At 48.4% G+C, this 23,826-nt stretch overlaps 1 protein-coding gene across 1 annotated transcript in view; it reads left to right on the top strand.

Annotated features, from left to right (window-relative positions):
- The first annotated feature begins 7,778 nt into the window (after positions 1-7,778).
- tnc (tenectin) overlaps positions 7,779-23,826 on the top strand; it is a 104,639-nt gene continuing 88,591 nt past the window's right edge. Inside the window, exons 1-2 of the mRNA XM_084597050.1 lie at positions 7,779-7,797; positions 8,595-8,650. Of these exons, the coding sequence (XP_084453176.1) occupies positions 7,779-7,797; positions 8,595-8,650 (75 nt within the window). The remainder of the gene's footprint in view (positions 7,798-8,594; positions 8,651-23,826) is intronic.

The raw sequence follows: 23,826 nt of genomic DNA, 5'->3' as shown, positions 1-23,826 counted from the left end.
TCCTGTAAACAGCTATGAAATAGTAGCATTCCCTACTTTATACAGACTATATAGGTAGTGCTAGGGAATGTCTGTCGTGCCTTCGTCAACCAGCTTTTTCCCGTTTTTCTGAACTGGAGTTCAGACATCCGTGCTACCGTGCCTGTTCAAGGCTCTCTTGATACGCTGCTCGCGATGGTCACAACGTCAGCCCAGCATCTTCCAAGTAATAAGCCATGCTGCAAATTATGGTTCGCTACCATTTCTCTAGCCCAGAGCTGTCTATTAGTACTACCCCCCCCCCCCCCCACACACACACACACACCACAACAAATAAGTACACTGCACATGTGAAGACACTGCAACAGGTTGCCGATTAGCTAAAGTGTTTGCCTTCTGCGGAACATTTCCTTCAACACTAATGACTTTCAGCACAGAATGGGGGACTTTGAGCAGCATATGCTTGAAGAATACGGGTCTGTGCCGCTGTAATCACACATTGTAAAACCACAAGATATATTTCTCAACAAAGTAATAACAAACGCAGCTTACACGCCACACATACTTGACAAGTGGTTTCTCGGCAGACAGGAAACACTCAAACACATCATATGCACCCACTGTCAGGAACAGTGTACTGCAGACCTAAAACACCTTATATGGAAATGTCCATAGTTTTTCATGAGGAAGAAACAAAATTTCGCATATTCCACACGACGCCATGCCCACCCTAGCAGATCAGATTCTATCAAGCACCGCAACACAACATTCCATTGCTACATACGGCAGTGCGAGCGACCTGCTTCGAGTAGAGTGATAGAAGTCGGTTTACAGCGCGCAGATCGGCAGCATGGTAAGCAACGAGCAACAGCTTAAAGAACCGTGAAGACAAAGCTACACTCCCATTCCTCCTAACTCCTTAATTACCCAAACAGCGGCCGAAAGTTATCCCTTCATTCAGATAAAGGATTCATTCATTCATTCATTCATTCATTCATTCATTCATTCATTCATTCATTCATTCATTCATTCATTCATTCATTCATTTTTCAAGTGCCTCGATCATTCTGCAGTGAGTGGAGGGCAATATCGGGTACTTCACGAGCAAATTCGACAACGCTCTACATTGTATAAGATCGCTAAGACAAAGTAGAACAGCCAGATAAGAGGCGAATTAAACTAGTGTTCGAGGTCTTGACGCCACGGAAAAGAGGCCAACTTGCGATACCTTGTCATTCAGAACTTGCCTACCAGCGTGAGAAAAACTAAACCCTAGACCACGGCAGTCGACAGTGGCCCCGGAACTGACGGCGGATTGTATTTTTGATGCACCTTACGAGAGGCATTTTCCTACTGAAGGATGACCGTTCAAGCGTGCAGGGCATGCGGCACAAGGTAAACAAGGGTGAAGCGGGTAGGAAAGAAGCGAGTCTGAAGAGAGAGGAGTGCCGTGAAGTTTCGGTCAATGGAAACCTATTGCAATACGGCAGAGGGGGACCATTTTCAGGATTGGAGGGGGGGGGGGGGGGAGGCGGGTCGTCAATATCCTGCCAGGCGGTAGAGCGTGCAGAGCGCTGTGCGGACGCCTTCACCTGGGCAACGTGGTGCGAACATCATAGAGCCTCGTCTCGATCAATTTGAGCGAGGAACGAACTCCCACGCCTCGCACCTCGTAAAATAAACAAATAAACAAACGAGCAAGCAGCAGCAAGAGCGTGCGAAAGAATACAACTGCGCATTCTAGCTGTGTGAATGGGCGGTAGCGAAGACGCTGTACAGAGCTGAATGGTAGAGGAAGCAGCGGTCGGTCGACGTGCACATCAGTCCTGGTACAGAAGGAGCCGTAGGAAGAGGTGGAGTATTAGGAAACGAAAACGTGAAAATATATGAAGCTGCTGGTAGAGAGGGTGTATATTTTCTTGAAGGGGTTGCAAGAAAAGTAAAAAAACAAAAAAAAAATAAAACAGAAATGAATAGATTGGTTGAGTTTGAGGAACCGAAGCGGGTTTGCGTCGCAGAGATGCGGAGCTTAAACGTCTTCTCACGGCAAATGGCGGGTATGCTATATGCGGCGGAGTGAGAGATCGGAGGAGGCCACCATGGTCGGGATACGATGGAACGGTGCACTCGCCGTGCGGCCGGCGACGGCAGGATCCGTTGGCTCCTTCTTTTCGTTCATTCCGCTGGGAGAGCTGGGCGAGAGAGCTGCAGCAGCCAGCAGCCGCCGCGCCAATCCGGAAGCAGACAGGCGGGAATGCGCGTCAGTCAGCGACTGGTCCTCGCGACCTGCCTGCGGCTGGCAAACACTCCAGCAGCCACTGACACCGTCCGCGGCCACCATCACTTGTTGACTCGGCCCCTGTGCCGCCGCATGGCATGCACCCCGTTCGCGACTTGCACCGCCAGGTGGGCCATAGATGCACTGGTGGACGTCCCCAGAAAGACAAAAAGAGCTAAAGCGAACAAGCATAAGCAGTCGGGGCCAGCAGAGAGGGGGGCCCTGTCTGGCCGCGGGCACCGTCGTAGAGGCTCCTCGGTCCACACTCGGTGCCAAGAGCCACGCCTTCCAGCTCCGCATGCGGCAAGGCAGTGGCCGCGCGTTGCTATATACTATCCTCGACCGCGGAGGAGGCAACGGTTGCGCGAGCTGATCAGTTATACGTGCCCCGGGAACAGGTTCCATCGCGCCGCTCGGCCTCGCCTGGAGGAAGTGAGAAAGTGAACGGCGATATATAGCCTGAACTGAGGACCGCTGGTGCGTTGCCTCAGGTCACTGCGTTTACGCCTACGCACGGCTCTCTCTTTGCGTTTCTTCACCGGCGCAACCCTTGACCCGGCAGTGGTCTGCCGAACATATATTGCTGGTCAATGATCGGTTGGGAAGAGATGATGCTTTACCTTCTGGCCCGGCTACGGAAACGCCACTGCGTGCGTGGCGGCGTCCGTTGGCGGACGTTGGAAAATTGTCAGTTCTGTCCGGGCGCAAGGGCGCGTGGAGAGGACATAGCAGCACAAAAATGAAAAATCACATAAACTGCAAGCTTGTCTGCATCCCCCTCAGCCAGCACGCACATTTCAGGACATGAACGACTCCTACGCAGACGACATTGTTGATCGTGTGCAAAATGTTTGCAATCGATTACGGGGAAACCGAAAATGTCCAAACTAATATTTATTTATTTTTATTTATTTATTTATTTATTTATTTATTTATTTATTTATTTATTTATTTATTTATTTATTTATTTATTTATTTATTAATACCGCAATCCTCTACGGGATTTTAGAAGAGTAGGACACAATAACATGCATAGTAATTTGGCAATAAAGAGGCAATATAACAAGGATACAAAGGTAAATAAAAAGCAAAACTGAAACAAAATAAATCATTGCAAACAGCAACATTATAATGATTACACAGATGTTACAGATCGAGGCGTGTGCAAAACAGCTTCGTATCAGCTACTAAAGTTTCAATGCTTCCATTCTACCGAAAAGCCGTCTGGTTCGCCTCACGAGTATGTCGTTGACAGGTGGTAGTTGGCAGGTGAGCACTGATTGGGCGGCGCGTCACGTCACGTCACAAGACCACGTGTCAAGAGCTGCCAACGTGGGCAGCTCTTTTGGGCCTACCGGTGCCTTTAAACCCCGAGTCGGAAACGCTACTACTAGGCCATGATGCAGATAGCTTAATACGACTTGGTTAAAGCGGAGTTTTTTTTTTTTTTTTTTTTTTATCTTTCTCGTTCCTCCATACTTCGGTAGGATACGTAATGCGAAATCTCAACCGAAGTAAATCAGTTAAAATCAAGCAAAACCATGAAAAGTCAAGGTAAAGCATGCAAAACCAGAGCTACTTGTTCTAACTAATGATATTTCGTGGTTAACAAAGTTGAACAGCTCGGCCATGGTTTCAGTGCTTATCTAAGCCTTTATACGTGACATATAAGAGGAAGCAATAGTCATACACAGAAAAGAGAACCTCTTAACGCATTATGCACAGCCCAGCTGCCCCGCTCAAGCTAATCCGCCTAAGAAATGTAAAAAAAAAAAAAAAAAAAAGTAAAAAAAAAAAACTCCTTTCAAACGCGTGATTAATGTTCATCTTGCTGTCTCGTTAGGAACAACCTTGCAATGATTGAAGGTGGAGTACAGGCAAAGCTCCGCACTTTAACTAATGCCATGTTTGCGTTATGGCAGTTCAATCATAAGTTGCGTCACATTAGCTAGTTGTAACTAGTTTATAGATGTAATCGTGCCCCGCTTTTCTTCTTTTTTTTTTTTTTTCATTTTGCAATTTTGAGCACTCCGTTATCACTACCTACACTGCAGCAGAGTGTCCTCGAGGATGTTGCAAGCATGTCACTTTATAAACCTGCTTATCACACTCAACCGTGGTAATCATGAACTAAGGGAAGATTCCCTACTTCGCATTCGAAGTATGTATGTATACATGTATACCTTTAACCTCCAATGATCAGTTCATGCATTCCTGCACATCTGCGATAGTCCACGGAGTACGGAATATCCAAGCCAGGTCGGGGCTACGTAAGTACGTGTGAGTGAATCTCGTAGGTAGCAGCCGTGACACGTGAACATGCGCCGCTTTGAACGAAAAACAACAACCCGTGTCCATGCAGTTGGGTTGCGCCGTGAACACCAGAGCGAGTGGACACATCGTGGTTAGCAGAAAAGGTGCTACAATGTATAGCACGCGGGCCATTTCTCCGCTTCAGAGCTCGGATTCAAAAGGAAGCCACCGGTCTAAAAGAAAATAAAGGGGTTAGACGCGAAAGAAGAAACGACCGGAAGTCCTTAACGGCCTCCGTTCGTGTTTTTTGCGCGTGGCGCAGGGCTTTTTAGCGCGCATACTGTATAACTCGGTTTAACGGTGCTTTATTCGCAATGTCATTCGAATTGGAATAACCGGCTTGCGAGGCTCTCGCGCATATGCTCAGTCTGCGCGTCTAGAATGTCTGGCGTGCCATTCCACTCGTCTGCCTTGCGTGGTCGTTGCTTCTTCTATTTCTGACTATGTGCGTGTGTCGGGGGTCCATGCCGGGACTGAAGGGCCCTGAAGGCCGAGACAGACGGCAAGCGGCTGCGAATATGTCACATTAAGAGCGTCTTGAGGTGGAGGACGATGCCACAGAGACGAACGAAAAAGAAAATAAACAGGGATAAAAACAGACGAAAACCGGGGAGGGCGCAGTAATATGATGCGACACGCCGTCTCATTGCCAGCAACCGACATACGAGGGCCGGGCAAGAGTTCACTTTTTTGTTTTTCTTGCTTCCGTTTACTCTGTTCTACTTGCTCTTGAAGCCCATGACCTGTGGAGGAATGCAGCAGGTTGTGATGACTGCACTGTAAAGCTTTGTGCTTAAGGGTGCCCACTTCTAGAATACAGTTTGAAAGTTGCGTTTCGTACAGACGGTTAAATTCAGGGTATGTTTAATGTGCCTTCAGGCTGCATTAACGCAGTCGCGAAAGTGCCGCTAGGACACCATTAAACAAGCGGTGACCTTGGGCGTCCTTGAAATGCATTCAGTGCAGGGCCCGAAGCCATCTGCTAAAAGCTACAGCTAGGACACCACTCAGCAAGCGGTGACATTGCGCTCCCTTGAATTGCATTTGGTGCAGGAACCAAAGAAAACTCGTTCGAAGGTTAAGCTAGGGCCCCGCCGGGGTGGTGCAGTGGTAAGACGCCCGACTACTGTGCCGGAGTTCCCGGGTTCGAACCCGACCACGGCGGCTGCGTTTCGATGGAGGCGAAACGAAGTGGTGTCCGTGTGCTGTGCGATGTCAGCGCACGTTAAAGATCCCCAGGTGGTCGAAATTACTCCGTAGCCCTCCACTACGGCTCCCCTTTCTCTCTTTCCACTTTCACTCCCACCTTCCTCCCTTCCCTTGCGGCGCGGTTCAGGTGTCCACAGAGGAAGTGTGACAGATACTGCGCCTTTCCCTTCCTGTGAACCAATTATTATTATTATTAAGGTTAAGCTAGGACGCTACTCAGGAAGCGGTGATCTAGCGCGTCATTGAATTGCATTCCTAGGAACCAAAGCCAATTGTTTGCATTGTACTTTAATTGTAATGTATTGATATCTCACAAAGCGCGTTTTTATAGCTGGACTCAAGTTCTCAGAATACAGCATGCATAGCCCTGACGTCACGCTGCTTTGTCAGGTGTCAGCGATGACAAAACCTCACACGTGACTTTATTATTCGTTCTTTAACTGTCATGTCTAGTTTGGTCGGACCTCATACGCTGGCGGTGTAATTAAAGAACATGGTAATGAAAAACCCTATCCCTTCTGGGCCAGGAGGCGGCATTCTTTAGTAAAGTGTTTAATGGATGTTGTGTCGCCTCTAGCGGTGCTACTGGCTCCTGTGTTTTCTTATCATTGTTTAAAAAAAATGCACCCTCAAAACAAATCTAACAACCGTTTCAAAGCACTTTAAAACAAGTCTGCAACAGACCAGAAAGTTGTTCGACATCTCAGCATTTATCAAAGTTATACATATTTCTTGCATCATCTTTCCTACATTCATATATTTATGCACCTATTTTTCATGGCTACATATATAGTTATGGTAACATTTCATTATTCGCACATTTTTCTGATTACACTTCTGTCGTATACAGCCTGTGCAGCCTGTGATTTGTGGTAACAGGGTGCGACACACTCTGTTCTTATTACTGCGAAGCTGCTTCAATCCATCGTTTGCTATTCTTCTTCATGTTCATTCCAAGAATTATTCGGACGGTGTTCTATCCCGGTATTTGAACTGATTAACCATTTCTTTTATTGCTCGCTTTCGATTCCGAATTTCTAACTTCATAGGCCATCATATACCTTGGTGGTTCATCATGTATATAAATTTGGACTTATTGTAAATAAATTTCAATGAAAATTAGGAGCACGATGCACATAGTTCCTTACTTTCTTGCTGTATTCTTAGCCGTCTCAGCACTGAAATGTAATTGGCCGAGGAGGCTATTCTTTCGCGGTCTTTCGGCCTCTTTCGACACGCTGAGCACAGACGTTTATAGCGTCGGTTTGAGCAACCTTTCAAACTGTTTCTTTGTCTGAAAAAGGTGCAGAAAAATGGCAGTCAAGAAAGATGTCCAAAGTGTCATCTCACTATGAGATACCTTACGCGACCGTATACTTTTTTTTTCTCATTGTTTCTTTTTTGTCGCAACCTCAATAAAAAGAAAACAAAAACTGAAAAAACATCCTGCCATCGGCACCGGGAAATTGCGGGTGGCGGCTCAGTGATGTAGACAGTTAGCGGGCCAGCCGCGCAAAAAGAACCTGGTAACTGAAGTAAAGTAGACATCCGCATAAACTCGCAGGGCACGTGCGAGCAAGGCGCATACAGAAAATCAAGCAGAGAAGAAGGGGTCGCTGGCGCACTTCTCCATTAAGGTGCGTTTTCCGCTGAATAAATAGACTCCGAGGACAGCATAAGCAGCGCCGTCGTCTCGGCGACGCCGGGTACGCCACATTTTCCAGAGATCCCGCTCCTGGCTTCGCCGGCTGCCGTTCAGGGCATCGGCGGAAAGCACGGCGGAAGTGTGCCTCGCGTGCCTACCTGGATGAGAGGAGGGATGGAAAGAGGGGAGGCGAAGGGAGAGGTAGGCAGGGGATATAGAAATTATGCATAGCACTGCGGATGGCAAGGCAACAAGGAGCAAGCAACAAGAGCACAGCAGGCTTGGTGACAACCGCTAAACTGAAGTGGGGGAATGTGTACTCTCGGTACAGAGGGAAAATTTTCCAAAAAAGAAATGACCGAGAAGGAGGCCCGTGAGATGAGGGAAATACGAAAAGAGGAAACGAGGAAAAGTCACAAATGTGATGCTCGAGCGCGACGAGACGAAGTGGAAGAGGAGCAGTAGCAGGAGCGAGGAAGTGAGGGGGGGATGAGAAAGAGTTGAAAATGACGCGATGCTGTACGCTGCACAGGACCGAGAGAGAAACGGAAAAAACAAAGCGAAAGAGAGAGGAGAGGGGTGAGCCCGCTTCGGAATCGTCAAACCACATTCCCCAATTCGCCGTCGCGTGCCACCGAGAAGCGGCTTGCCGACGCCGTCACAGCCGCCACCGGTCTTTGCGGCGTTTCTGCTCTCCGTGCGTGTTGGTGGTAGCCCGTGCGCAGTATAGTAGCCCGTTGAGAGCGAGGAGGATAGGGAAGGGAGAGCAGCGAGGAACACTCGAGGCACGCGACCGGGCAGGGCGATATGTCATCGCGGCGGCTTGGCGCGTCGTCGTCTTGGTCTTGGTCGTCACCGAAACCCGCCGACAGCGAATAAGAAGAACGAGCAGGCAGAGCCGGTGCGTGCGTGTGTACATACATGTGTGTATACGCGCACCATGTTGAGCGGTTTTCGATAGATGGCCTGCTCCGCCGATAGACGAGGGGTGATCTGCTAGTTTGTATAACCTCGGCGTGAGAAGGAGGCGGCACAGCAGTCTCCGCCGCCAGCTCAAATCGAAGCGCCCGCCGTCGTCGTCGCTGGCGCCGGCGTTCGCGATCGGACTGGTACTCCGCATACGCTCCGCAGCCCGTCGCACCCCGGATGTCTGGCATTCCTTGTGTTCAGCAAAGGCGGCGTCGGATCGGAAGTCCCGCGTGCTGGAGTACGACCGTGCAGGGAAGGTGAGTGAGCGCGCTCACGTGCTGCCTACATGCCGACATCTGAGCCTTTGACCGAGTTAACGTGTGAGACCTTATTTTTCTACGAGTACTTCTTCCTTCGTCTCTTGCAGCGGTGGGGTGCTCTCTTCCGATTAATGAAGCCATTCTAATTTGAGCGCCATATGGAGTCAAAACCAGAGTAAATAGGTGTACCAGTCTCTGTCACTGCATTACCCGTGTAGAGACAGGAGATTAAAAATTTGACTCACTTGCGCTATAAGCCAGTGAGGATATGAACAAATATTTCCGCAAATGAAACCAATCCTTAATTGAATCGCTAACGTTGAGACACAGTGAAACCGCAGGTGGAACTTTAGCTCAAATAACTATCTGGGTAAGGTTGGCTGTTATCGCTAAAAAATACACACAAACAATTGAAGGGAATTTGTTACACCTTTTGCGAACGGGGCGGACTTGATATTACGAAAATCTTTCCGGCCGTGGCTGCACATTCTTGCTATCGTATATTAGGTTTATTTGAAGTTCGTAGTCTGAACAGATTCGCCACTGACGTAAGAAATTGGCTCTGCTTAGAGCCAGTTAGAATGAAGAGCCTTCGCCAGTGCCATTAGGATTAGGTATATAAATGATGCAATCAAAGAGTTGAATGTGCTCCGTCAATGACAAGAGAAGAAAATATTCTTCTGGAACACAAGACGCGCACGTACACATAACTGAACGAGGTACAGAAGTGAAGCGTGTATTGTATGGAAAAAGTTTCAATTCTTCACGCGGGAAAGTTGATCTTGTCTCGTTAGTAACTTCATTAGCCTCATCTGTAGGATAATGTATATATGTAGGGGTCCACACCGGCGGTGGCAGGAAACAAGATCAGAGCTCTCAAGGAGCCCAAGACGGTAGCGTTTTGCCACCGACGCAATGTACTCAACATTCTTTTTTTTTGTTGTTTTTTTTTGTTTCGAAAAGTTTGCCACGAGGCATAAGTTGAGAAAGGGGGAATGGGATGCAGGAGATAGAAAGTTAAAAGAAGGAGTGAAGTCCAGTTGCGCTTATGTATTCGCAGAGGTTGGCAGTGTAGCGATTGTCCATTGTCCTTGGCTTGCACTGCCAAATAAAGCATTCTGTGGCTGCACTCATGTCACATAGCCTGATATTTCATCGACAGTTTACTACTTTTTTTTTTCTCAGTTTACATTTATACGGCGACTTAAAAATCCTCGTTTAAAAGTAGAGCTCGCCTTCTCTAATAACAAGCAGATGGCTGTGCTTTAACCACTGACCGCAATAGCTCCTGCAAAGAAGGTAAATTACCAACTGCGGTCCCTGCGGGAACGGTGCATGTGATGGATTTGCAAGCGTGTTGGGGGGACGAACTCAAATTAAAGGACCTGTGGTGTATCATGTACGCGTGTGATAAGCTCCTTTTCGTCGTCCGAGGACGACGAAAAGGGCCAGTGAATGTGATGGAGCTGTCCGATCAATTCAGTCAGCGCCTTGCGCTGGGAAGACGAGCGGGAAGTCGTGTAAACGAAATCAAGCCGCTCCCGTAGCACCACCAATGAAGCATGCGACCACTACCTAGCTATCATGGGAGGGGTCTGCAAGGATCGAGAGACTCGGTCCACCGAGACACACCTCCCTTGGTCCCCGTCGACAGGAAAAGAGCTAAAAATGAAATTAGCACATAGTAGTGTACACTTGCTGTGATCCGGTTGGGTCCAGTAATAACATTAGACGGGAAATTGATTGCCTCCGCAGGAAGCTAGAATTGAATGAGGAGATGCAGCGAATGTGCTGTTCATTTCTTGACCGGACGCAAATCGAGGCACGTGGAGATCTGTCTTCAAGAGTAGCAAAAATTATAAGACTCCGAATATCTTCTGTGCAGTATTCCCAACGCTCTCAATCAAACTCATTTCGAGCGTCTTCTTTATTTACGTCCATCCAGATGGGGCTTGACTTGCCCGTTGACACTTCTGTACGGATGTTTCGCCTTCAGTTCTTATCCTTGTTCTGTAAAATGGCCCGTGGTCCGCCCATAAGCGCGCTTGCAATGTGTGCTTCAGTGTTCTGGACGGGTGCCTGGAAATTGTGTTGTTTCTCTATGACGATCGAGTTTTACTTTCTTTTTTAAAATGTTTCGAAATCATACGCTAACGTTGTTTGGAGTGTGCCACCACGTGTGTACAGCGATACTATTAAGGCGCACTTTGGGAAGATGGGCGAGGTGAGAGGATCTCTTTAGGTGGTGTTCTCACAGTTGAAGAACCCCCTTTAGTTATCGCTATGTCACATTTAGCACATTACTGAGCACCTTGAGGTGATGATGACCATATAGTGATGCAGACGACAAGAACAACGGCTGCAGTAGTAAGAAAACTGAGAATAATATTAATAGCAACATTGACTACAAGAAGACGCGCTCAATCATTTTGATATGTTGCCCACAGTTATAACTCGTCCTTGCGAACGCAAATCTGATGCAACCAAACGTACTTCGACCTGCGTTGCCAGGTGCGACGTTTCTCAAGGCCACTGAAGTCACGGGGGAAAATAGTAAAGAAAAGCTCTGCTCGGCGGAAACTTTTGCTTCGTGTAAATCACTGCGGTGGCTTTCAACAGCCGAATAGCTGCGCAATGTCACCGATGAATATATACCTTTAGAACCGTATTTCTAACCCAGCTCTTCAGGCGAGTATTGAGACACACACAAAAAAATAATAATAAACGAGGAAGAAGAGACAGGTTTTATGCGCCGAGAGAGGACGGACGCGACCAGACTGTCAGCAGCAGTGCGATATCGTCTCCTGCGTGTGTTTCGCAGTGCATGTAGATGTATGCGCTACGCGTGCCCCGTCCCGTGGCGACTCCTGAGAGCGTTTTCTAGCTTTTTCTCGTGCGGATCGGCATTTTTCCAGGAATACGCGAAGTGGAGGCGCCGACCCCAGTTAGTGGCCGAGCCCACGCGTGCAGGCGAGGTGTTCTAGTTAGGTTAGGTTACGCAGAATTTTCTTACGATGCGTCCCTCATTTGAGGCTGCACACTGCTAAACTTTTTGTTAACCATGAAAAAGACAAGCAGAGAGAGAGAGAGAGAGAGAGAGAGAGAGATACAGGGTAGTTAGACGCCAAAACTAACAAGAACGGAATGTTAGAAATGGTGAAAGGGATTCATAAGCCACTGAGAAAGAAACGACACACATCCCTTTGCGACTTCAGACTGGTTAGTGGCAATGAACGCGGGGTCCTTGACCACCGCTCTTTCTTCGGGCACCATGCGGCCATCTTCGCTGCGGTCAACCGCTTGCTCTGTACCGACCCCTCCTTCCGATTCGGCGGAACGGAAGGGGCCCCTGTGTTCGCCAGGAAATTAGACAATAGTTTTGTATAAAGAGTATCAATTTAGTAATGAATCTTGTTCCAAGAAAAGCAGAGTTCCGCGGTCGGTCCTGACCTCGAGGTAGAGAAACTCGTGGCGAGGTCACGGCACCACGCGCGTACCCTAAGAGCGCCTCTTCTTTCGCTTACTCTTTCTCGTGGAGTAATTAGAGCGGCGATCATCCCGATTAGCCGGAGAGTGGTCATCCGGGAGGCAGGCATGCCCTCCACTCGCGTGGAAGGTGGTCGTGGGAACAAAAATTAGGATTCCAATTAGCGCGGCTAGACGATGCTCCATCACCGACGAAGGACTCGCTCTGAAGCGGGGGAATAACCCGGTGAAGGGTGCGGCGATCCGGACAAAAGCGAGCCGAAAAACAAAAAACAAAGCAAAGCAAAGTGACTATATTTAAGGCAGGAACGCCATTGAGAGTGACCCTGAGAACCCGGTACGACTTGCGGCGCCTTTGTGGCAAGCCGACGAGCACCCCAGCTATTCCACAAACTGCTACAGACTGCTGATTCGTTTCACTCATTAAGGAGAACGCAACGGGTGTGCAGCTTTGAACATGCGTTTTTCTTTTGTTTGTTTTTTTCTCAGCTGAAAAGGATCCGCGGGCACCTTGTATATGATGGTGGTGCCAGGGCAATGACGTGCTGTGCCTTAATTTTTCTTTTCTTAGAGATAAGGGGGACGGGGGGGGGGGGGGGGGGGGGGTCCAGCTCAGTAGTTTATCCGGGAAGCGCCTTTACCTCAAAGTGTGGCGCTGTTATGAAAAGAATTTCACTATAGACCAATTTCTGAAATATCTGCTACCTAACTTTGGCTACCTGGCTAAAACCAAGACGAAGAAATGGCGCATCAGCCGGACATCCGGACATGTAATACGAAAAGAAGGCAAACGTATACGTGACGGCGGGAGGCGGAGTCACGTGACAGTAGCTGCAGATGGCATAGGACGGGGAGAATTGCAGGAATATGTGACACGCGTCTGTCCTGCAGTAGACATATGTAGGATATAGTATACCTTCCGAATGCCTGTTTTTTCTGACCGATTTGAACGAGTGTTAGGTCAGTTTTGAATGGTTTTTGTGTGGTTTAGCTTTTGGCCTTCGATTCTACTCGTCTCGACTTTTTCAACGACATATTATGACTTGACACATTAGCCTAACGTTTAATTATTAATCACAATTACCTAAAGAACGGTTATCAACTCAGACCTATTAGTATAGTACAGAAGTACTTTGTATAAGCTATCTAACGATATATGACTTAGTGATTTAGCTTAACGTTCATTTTAATCACAAGTCACTAAATAACGGCAATCACTTAAGGCCTATAATTTCTACAGTGCAATTACACTAGACATAAGCTATCGAGCGATGTAATATCTGCGTTTAATATAGTCGACATAAGTTACACAGCTACTGCGGACACATCCTATACAAGTCACGCATGATAAAAATAATGCTACGCATTAAGAAACCGGCATGCATACGGGACGGCGGCGTGCTCAGTCGGATCGAGCCCACTCACAACAGGACTCGCACAACGAAGACTCAGCGTGAAAGGTTGACGTCTCGAACAGCCATCATAGTGTGAAATTCAATAACACGGAATCAACGCACGGCGTTGCATAACGATTTCTCAGTTTAGATGTAATGCGGGAAACATAACGTTCCCGTAACTGCAAAAAATAAATAATAATAATAATAATAATATTTATGTAAGAAGTATGTCCAGAAGCTTACAACTTAAAATCAATGCGAAATAAATGCTTTCCTCTACCTAATTTCTATACCATCAGGGGACATTCTTACAGTGTGCCAAGCGTGAATCCAATGACTACTTTAGTTTTTCGCACTTTGCAAAATCATTGATGTGTTTTGTTTTGTTTTTTTTCCTCAGTGCCCGACCCAAAATTAGGTGTCACCCGCAAGTTCCTCGTACTTTATTCAGCGATTCATCACGCGAGGTCATCACAATGACCTGAATATAGCCGCTCCTAAACTGCTAGAAAGGTGCCCGAGAAAGAAACACATTAGGGCCTCGTAAATTATGCAAAGCTGTTCCTGACCAACGCGCGCGCGCCGCGCCCTTCCTAACCATTAACCTCGAAGGGTTAAACTGCCGTGCTCTGAAGCGACACTTCCCGTCCGTCAGAAGAGCAGCCAAATAATGTCAAGAGTGCGTGAAGGAAGGGTTATGAAGCACGGGAGGTGTATAGCACACTCGAGTGCAAAATATTTATACACCTCTCTGTTCGGCGAGTTCCTTTTGTGTTCCTTCCCTTTAGCGTCTGGTCGGCGGTGCTTTCCCAAACCGAAGACCATAAAACGGGTGGGTTCTAAAACTCTTTTGCGTTTCCTCTAACAGCGACATGTTTATTGAGCCGCGTATGTGTCCTTTGATTTTTTTTTTCTGTGATCCTGTGGTGTGCTGTATATTTCGTATTCTTTTTCAAATGTTTACAAAAACTACAAATTTAGCGGGAAGAACGACAAAATCCCATCAATAGATTTCCCGTGGCAATTTGCAATCGGCAAAAAGGAAACTGCTGCTTGTGACCTAACAAATCACTAATAATCAGCGTTCTAACGCTACTTCAACTGCTGTTGTGTCTAGTACGACCTTCACCGTTCGTGTTCGCCGGGCTGAACACTTGCGTGGTTCAAAGGTTAACAACAGCGGCATCAATAAGCGCACGATGTCTCCATCCCTCACTTGTGTGCTTCCGGCAAGCCAAATCAAAATTTCATTCCCCTCTCTTTAATTTCATTCCGGCGGTTCTCCGCGCCGCTTCCATCGCCTCGCAGCGTATACGTGGGAAGGTTTAACCCCATCTATCCCGAATGGGCTTTACTGCATATAAAAGAACAGTTTCGCCTCATCCATTCGGCGCGTTCGTCTTACTCCGTCTTGCCGGAGCACGCCTTTTCGGTCATAATTTTCTTGTCAGTGCTCGACTCCTCCTCACTCTCAAGTTGCTGCCGGAACTCGCATTAGTCTTCACAACTAGCCGCCGTTTAAAGCAAACAGACAAAGTTCACTGCGTCAACGATCAAGCACCAGCAGTCTCGCGCGTCCGTGAAGGATTCTCTCGAGTCAGCCGCGGCAGCGTACGCGGCGGTGGCTTCGGGGCTCAATTAAATTGAACGCGTTGACCCTTCATCTCCGCTGGACTGTCCTTACAACTTTCCCACACCCTCCCATCCACGTCCATATCCGCTTCTGTCTCCATCTTTTCTCCGGCACCGCGCCACTTAACCAGCGCGCGAGCAACAAAAAGAAAGAAGGCCGCCTTTCATATAACAGGCTTGATCGTACGGAGTGCATACGCTCGTGGAGGCTTTAAGCGGGAACGATGAAAGGGTGACTGCATCCGACTACGCAGTTCGAGTAGAGAATGTGGGCGTGCTGACAAACATACGCGACTATTCCGCGTAGACGTGAACGCATACACTACACAGCCTGTGCTGCCGGCCCGTTCCAGCTATACCACGCCGCACTATCATCGGTCGGTGCAGTCATTTTCCCATTAGATCCCGTTCGCAAGCGCTACTCGTCGGGGGACGCGGGGTGGTCGTTTGTCAAACGAGCAAACACTAGGCATTCTGTTGCGCCTCCGACACGGCTGGCAGCGCTGTGTGTGTATACACAGACGTTAATTCCTGGGCCGAGCATGGCTGCCGCACACGGCCGCAACAACTTGTGCACTCAGTCAGGGTGAACCCATTAGGCTGAAGAAGAGGGAACGGTATTTTTGTGTGTGTGTGTGCTGCCTAGCCAAACCTTAGCGAAAGGCGGTTCTCTTCTATACAGTGTAAATAGGCGCGCAACAATAGTTCTTTTTGCGTGCTAACAAGCGTCGAATGGAAAGAACTTTTTCTCCTTTCGGTGGGCTGCCCCTCCCTCTCATTCTCTTGTAAAGAATTGATGGATGTCGGTACTGCGGGCTTTGCTGTATACGAGGTAAGGGAAAACGGAGTAAGTTAGCGGGCGTAAACGTAATAAACGGAACTGAGCGACGGAACTTGGCGAGCGTTGTTACGTTGGGTGTTTTTGATAGGCATCCTGCGGCTTTTGCACCTTGCGTATATGCTGAATTTTAGAAAACTCCGAGGGCGATGTCCGGTCTTTACGTAATGGTTCCACTGATGCGCTGTTCTGTGGGCGCTGTCCTGTAAATATTTAAGAGAACAGTGGGGCGGTAACAAAAAGAGGCTCTCTCGGGACTGGTGTGTTATCCCATCTTTCGATTGTAGGAGATAATACTGTGAGCAGGCCGTTGCATTTCTCTTTTTCTTTTCTCAGCATATAAATTGCGCTCGTTTCTCTCGCAGCTGAACTCTTTAGAGAATGACTCAAACATTTTTTTTTCCCGAAATTTGTCATCTATTTACGCTCTCGGAATTCTACCGTTTCGTGCGCGTTGTGAAATCAGTTATAAGGAAGCCCCTAGTAAAGTTATAATGCATGGTAAATGCAGGGTTTAACTTGAGACGCAGCAGTGGAAGGTTTCTGTTCGCCTTTACCACGGGAGTCTCCAATGACATCGCAAAGCACTCGAGAATTTTTGCATATCGCCCCCATCAAAATGTGGTTGCTGATGTTGGGTCTCGTAACCTCGTATTCTGCAGAAGCACGCCTTAGCTACTGAACAACAGCACCCAGCACTATCCTTGGAACGTCATATTTCGATTACAACTATCATGCAGACATGACAAAACTCATGCCTACGCGCACATGAAACAGTCTGGCGTAAGTTTACATCGAAGCAAGCAGCCGTTTGTGCAGTGTGTTCATGACTTTTGCTTGAAACCAATATGAAGAAATGGATAACTCTATACGTACAGCAACCTGCCTTGTATGTTCCTTATATTCACGAAACAGTCACATAGGCAAATAACAGTGGTTATTTGGGTGATTTCTCACAGCGAAGTTATTTGTTCCGTATACTGCATCTCAGATATGGAGAACTCGTGCCACAAAAAAGACCACGAAAATCGCATTGCTCTGAGGATTTATCTGACAATATACCACTGGAGTAAAACATACCTCTGAGACTTTTCTTCGCAGCGATTTATTTGAAAAATTTCAAAGAACACGAACAACTAAATCTAACACCTCAAAGCACTTCAAGGGATGAAGAACTCTGTCAGGCACGCATGAATTATACTCTACGATGAACCTGATATTGACCGGCACATTCATGTGTACCGTGAATGTGAGGCTCTCGCATACTCGGCAAAAGCACGAACAGTGAGCAGCGCTCAAAAAGTGCTGCTACCTTTTCACTGCGATCACATTTCGTGGTACTCGTGTTCCGAATAATTCCTTCGATATTTCCCAGAAAATGCAGCTTTATTCAAAAACATCCAGATCCCGCGCGTGATTGCGAAGTGGTATATCGAATTTATACGCCGCTTCAATAACGAGAAGCGTTACCCCGCCTTCCACTAAAGAGAAGCGATATGCGCCGTAAGCCGAATCTCGAGGAAACCGAGCTGACATTGGCAGCTTGCGAGAAAATCCACTGCCAGAACGTGCACTGCCTGCCGGACATTTAAAACCAGTGCTGAAGTAACCGACTATACGTCAGGCTTCTATAGAAGGAAACCAGTTCTCGCGCATACGTGTGCTGCTTCCTCCGTATACGCTCGCGGTTGAAACTGAAATGCAGCCTGCCGGACAACGTGCAAGATCCCATACAGCATGCCTGTTCTCGCATACGCGCGTCTCGTTTCTTGGTTTCGCCTTGCCTCCTCGCCTTGTCCGGTACTTGGTATATAGAGACACGCGGTGGTGAAAGCATCTATACAGTCTTATCACCGTGCTTCCTTCCCGCGTTCTGCGTACCTGTGCGATCCTGACACCTGCGCAAAGGGTAAATGAAAGAGGCTTGGCAAGTCGGCGACAGGAGCTCACTCCCGTGTCATGGCGGAGATCATGTGTTTTTCGCCAATCCTCGAGGTCGCATCCTCGCGGAAGGAATAACAGAAAAGGCAAAAAGATCTTTGAGAGGCGCTGACAAGTAGCAAATGTCACCCCGCTTGACGCTTTTACAGGCGATGCTGGAGGCTGACTCGCTGCGGAGAGACGGGCAAGTCGACGTATAGGCGCTTTACGGGCATCGCCGGTAAGCGTCGGTGTGTGAGTGCGTCCTCGCGTAAAATCCCTGTCTAGAAGCGAGGCCTCTTCTCTGCCAAGAAGAAGACAGTCAGGTGCATCAGACTCTGCGTTCGTTCCTCGCTGCGTGGCCGCAACGTGGACGCCGTAACAGGAAATCAAATCCGACGTCTTTCGCGTTGGTATATAGCCTGCGCCCGCGTGCGCAATCGATCATTTTACGCCGAGCGCGTACTTGAACGCGCATCTCTACGCACAGGATGCGTACGTGGTAACCTCTGAGCATCTTGCATGGTTTTAAAAAGCACTCTCGAGCCTAGTAGTCAAAATTTTAGCGTAAAAGTCGGCAGCAAAAAAGTACTTAAATTTCGTCGATTTGTACAGCGTGTGCTGCGTCAGTTTCTCTCCCCGTGGTCTCAATAATTAGCGCTAATTATTTTACGTTACGCCGTACCAAAACAAAATTTGGTCTCTTGGGGTGTGTAGAGCGTTGGCATGTTTAATTTGCCCTCAAGTGTTCTTGAAAAGGATTATCGGATCATGTCACGTAAAAAGCAACACTCGAAGAACGCAATATTGAAACAGAACCGCAAGACGCTAGAACATTTCTTCGAGGCCTCCAGCATGTAGCGAAGCGCTACTATGTGACCTCACTTTGAAGCGCACTGCTTTAGTTTTGCTTTGGTAGCCACCTGAAGGACTCCGGTGGGGTTTAAAGCAGCGCCTTATAGTTTGCCTAAGTGACACACGCGCCAAGGTTGTTTTTACCGAAAAACCAAGGTAACCCAGCGTTCCTGAACGCACGTACCCAAGTGAGATATGAATGCACGCGATTACTCCGGTTAACCATCCTCTCAGCAAGCAGCTAGGCCCGTAGATAACCTTGCGCCTAAAATGCGCCGACGCGCAATTAAGAATGACTCATTTGCTTTACATTCTTGGTCCGCAATGATGGCGGCTTACCCCTCCAGTGCCTCACGGGTATCAGCGGTGGCGGCTTGTTTCAAACCAGTGTCTCTTTCTTGACGCCGCAGTCCTTGGCAATTACGTCAGCTTCCGTGAAGGAGTAAGCCACGCTGAACAACTTAATTGCGGAAAAAAGTTTACTATCGCCGTCCGCCTCGCTAGCACCAGCTTTCGCTGTGTCCTTACAGCCACGGTTGTAGGCACGGTAATATGCGCTGACAAACGCGCAAAATAAGAACAGCAGAGCCGACCGTAGCCGGTTATGGCCAACGTTTCGAGAATCCTTCCGACCCGTCATCTCTTGAAATTTTGCCGAGAAACTCATCCGCGCTCGACAGCCTAGCAGGAAACGGCCGCTAGCTATACCCGGATTCAGGAATATGTCGTCGTCCGGCATGTCCGACTGCATTGAGACTTTACTGGCTGGGCCCAAACATCCCGTCATCAGTGCCCTTCGCCGCCGCCTCTTACTCTGTAATAGCGTCGTTTGCGGGTGGGTGGGCACTGCCTAAAATACCGGCCACTCTGGTCGCGGGCGGACGCACACCAGTAATCTCGGAGCGAGACTATAATCATTCCTCCCCTCATACCTCTTTCTCCCTCCATTCGTGCACGGGGCCGTCCGGAGATGGAAGGCAGACAGTCCTGTGTGTTTACGCGATGCATTGCAAACGCTGCGACGCGTGCCGATGTCGTGCTCCGCAGTACCGCATATCTGTCGGAGAAATGAAAGATAGCAGTAGAAAAGTACCGGGAAAGAAAAAAAGATAGCCGGTGAATAGAGACACTGTGATGCAAGGTTGGACACTGCGAGCACGCTGCAAAAGGCGTTCTGATTTTTTCCGAGAACATGCTCATAAAACACTTTTATGTCTACGTCGGGTGTCCTCATGCTATTTGCGAAAGCCGCCGCCGAGGACGTGCAAGCACTGGATTTGCGCGCGTCACGAAAACATCTACGTGGGGCCTCAGTGCTCGAGCCGTAACGCCTATACGAGCTCACGAGGAGGTGGAGATGACGATTCCCGGTCTTCAGCGCCACAAATGTGGGATGACAGTTTCCGAATCGCGCTGACTAAGTGTGTATAACGATTCCATTTGATGTGGAGCCGCTCGTGTTCAAGGTGGAAGCAGAGGCCTATCGATGTTACTTTGCGACTGTGAACCTGTGGTCGTCGTCTCTCTATTGTGAGCATGTGCTAAGACTATTGCTAATCCGTATACCGGTCACACCCAAAGGGTCGAGAAATCCTTACAACTCGGTTTACACTGCAAGGATAATTAGAATCTACTGAGTGAGGTAAACGCACGATACACTCGCGCCAAGGGTGCGGCTGGCAGGTCAAAGTACCCTATCTACCCCACGATAAGACATAGCCGCGGTTAAAACAAAGACGTCAAGAAAAAAGGAAGACAGGGGATCTTTCGTTGGGGCAATGCTTCCATTTCCTCCAGCATCCTACAGAGCACATGTATAGAAACAAAGGTGTGGTTTGTCGAGCAAACAGAGTGGGGGGCAAAGTCGCACTCTCGGATGGTTGCTCCTCCGCCCGGAAGCACTCATCATCAGAGTCGATACCGCGGCTTGACAGAGGCTGTGAAAGGAAGGAGTGGATAGATTTTTTTTTTCCACCTGCCACAAGGAACAGTCTCTCTCTCTCTAGTCTCATTTATGTTTTCTTCCTGGGTCAGCCTGCACTAGCTGCCCTGTTCTCGTGTTTGCATTGGTTCATACGCAAACAGCCCATTCAGCAGGATTCGTTCCGTGCTTCGATGACATCCCTCCGCCCTGTTCACCTTCCGCAGGGAAGAGGGCATCGTACGCTGCGCACTCGGCATCAGGGAGGAACGCTGGCCCCACCAGTGTTGCCAGTTTGCTGAAGTGTGTGCAGGGTTTCTCGCGTGAAAATGCTGTTTGGCGGGGTTAAAAAAAGAAAGCTGCGCAGAGAATAGAGACTACAGGCGGTATAGCGCAGATCCGCAGCTACACGATTGCAGGTAAATATCGCAGGCTTATCGTCTTCAGTTCTAACGGACTGAAGGGGTCGGAAACTGAATCGCGAAGAAAAAGAGAGAAAGAAAATGAAAAAAGAAAAATGTTCAGGCTACTAGGTTACAAGAAGTAAGAGAATTCAAGGTCAATGGCAGCATCGACTGTTTACTCACTTGCTCAAGTTTTGAGCTAGAGGCTTAAGCTCTTTACATTATCATTTCCGGCAGCTTATTAAGTGGGAGTCATTCGGAACTCGAAATTGCAGGACTTTGTTGTCACTTACGCTTTTTATACCAACCATACTCCACCTGAGATTCATCTAATTACCCTAGGAATGTTATGAGACCCAAGTACCTTCAGCTGCGAAAACAAAAAGTTAAATGTATTTGTAAGCGGCTTAATACACACCACTGCTAGCACAATTCTTTCCTGCCGTCTCTCAACGAAAATGCGAAGTGATCACATAGCAGGGACGTACAGTCAATCCTCGCATTCGTTTCATACCGCAGAATTCTGATGTTATACCTTAGAGCGCCAAGATTTTTAGATTACATGAAGTGGCAAATACTTCACGCACCGCATTAATTACAAGAAGCAGCCGGATGCTTTCAGCGTTTAAACGCGAGAAGAAACAAAAACAAATATGCTTCCCTTACCGCGGACAGGGGACTGGAAGAGCATGCATATACTACACGGCTCCGGTTATGTAAAACACACGTGTGATTCACCTTCCCAAAGTGAGCATGACGCTATAAAATGCGAAAGATGGCGGCTCCGGCTAAACAGAGACACAATAGCCCGCAATAAAAGCCTAGCGTAAGGACAGCGCGAAGCGGTTGTGCTCAAGGACGAAAAGGTCGAGCGAAAAACGTGCTCCGGTGCGAGAAAAAAAAAAAAGCAATTTATTTCTGTTACTTAAGGAAAACCTTCGGGCTACCGTGATGACGGATTAGATCCCTCGCGCCCTCGGTGTTTATATGTGGCGCCGAAAGAACGCGGCAACGGCAGAAACAACGGAACAAATTGGCGCCCATTCATTCCTTGCCCCTTGGCACAAGATCTTCGTTTCACCGCGGAATCGAGCAGTTGTGCGGCCGAGCACGAACGTGGTTACCCGCGGAATCTTCGCCCATACCCATTCTCGTCCGATATTCCTCTTTCCTTTGCATCGTGCGAGCATTTATTAGAGCCCGGCCGTTTTGTATCTTTCCGACTTTCCTTCTTTTCCCTGCCTCGCCAAGGACCGTGCCAAAGGTCCGGGGACGCACGCAACGAGGGCTGGGCGTCACCGACTGTGACGTCACCATGAGAAGGCCGAGTTCCAGCGTCGGCAGCTGTCACCGAGCCCGTGTCTGAGCGCTCGCACATGCAGGGCGGGGAACAGTAAACTCGAAATATTTAATAGCGTCACCTTGACGTCACAACCAGGCGTCCATAATAGCAGAGAAGGCAACAATTCTTTCGACGCGAGAACGATAAGGAGCTTTTTGCACCGAAAAGCCGACGGAGTCGGCGATGTAGTCCGCCTGAAAAAGAAAAAAATAATAAATAATAATAAGTCACCATACGGACGCTTGCCTAGTAACATTAGCATATTAGAGGGACCCAGTGAATGTTTTGCGGTGTGTATGTGTGTGCCGCAGTAGCATGAGTGTGAGTGCTGCAGTGGTGCGGTATATCGTGCACTGTAATTCGTGTATCAGCCCCGTGGAGAAGGCGCTATCACGAATCTTAAGCGACCTCCAAGTTTTTTTTTTTTTTTTTTTTTCGCTTGCGGTCCCAGCGGCTAGGTATAACTTACGTCCGGTCTGGGTTAACTGGTAGTCGACAAGAGAGCCATGTGCCCTGCTGTGGATGTAGGTAGGCAGATGAGCGATGCTGATGCTGGTGTGTTTGTTGATGACGATGGCTTAGCCAGGAACATTTAAGTGAGACCCGAAGAATGTAAGCAGGTTCGACGGTCGTGCGCGATACTGACATCTATGCTGAGCGAGCCAGGGCTCCGACCGAGCAGTCATCTGTTCTCTCCTAAATGACACATCTTCTATACTGGCTTTGACGTCACGGCTACTTCTTATCGAGCATTGTTTCGTTTTAAAACGTGAGTCTACGCCACACACCTCTTCTGGAGAGTGTTTACAGATTTCCCGGAAAAGGCTCAGCGGTGTCGTTCCGTGCGTGGCACAGCGTCTCCGGCCACAATCGGGCAGCAGCTGACTGCGAGGGAGCGCCTTCTCTCGCTCGGGCTCTCTTGCATGTGGAAGCGCGTGTCCCTGGACATTCTGGGACGGGGCCAAAGGATGAGCCGCTCTTGTCTCCCTCGCTCGATCCGCTCAGCTGAGCCAGAGTGTGCAACAGTAAGCAGGAAGCCACGACCGTGTGCATGCAGATAAGGAACAAGTGGTACTGCACTCTACGTGTGCACCTCACCGCAGTGCTCTTGTACGAGAGAATGCACAAGAGTGCGGTATAGCTGCTGGTGTCTCGAGTTTTACTGTCTTTCATTTCATTTTGCTAACAATCAATTACGTGCCAACCGCCCGGAAAAAATACACCGTTGCACGAATGGCTTCTTACGTCGGTTCTTTATTTACCAGCAAAAAAGCAAGTCCTTCATCCCCCGGCCTCTTTTTTTTTTTTTTTTTTGCTGCTATAGTTCGTTGGCGAGTATACAGTCAATGGCATGGTGAAAAGTACTTCATTGGCAGCT

Source organism: Amblyomma maculatum, chromosome 3 (genome assembly GCF_055883805.1).
Source record: "Amblyomma maculatum isolate TAMU_Amacu chromosome 3, ASM5588380v1, whole genome shotgun sequence".
Taxonomy (NCBI): Eukaryota; Metazoa; Arthropoda; class Arachnida; order Ixodida; family Ixodidae; genus Amblyomma; species Amblyomma maculatum.
This window is presented reverse-complemented; position numbering and strand designations above follow the sequence as displayed.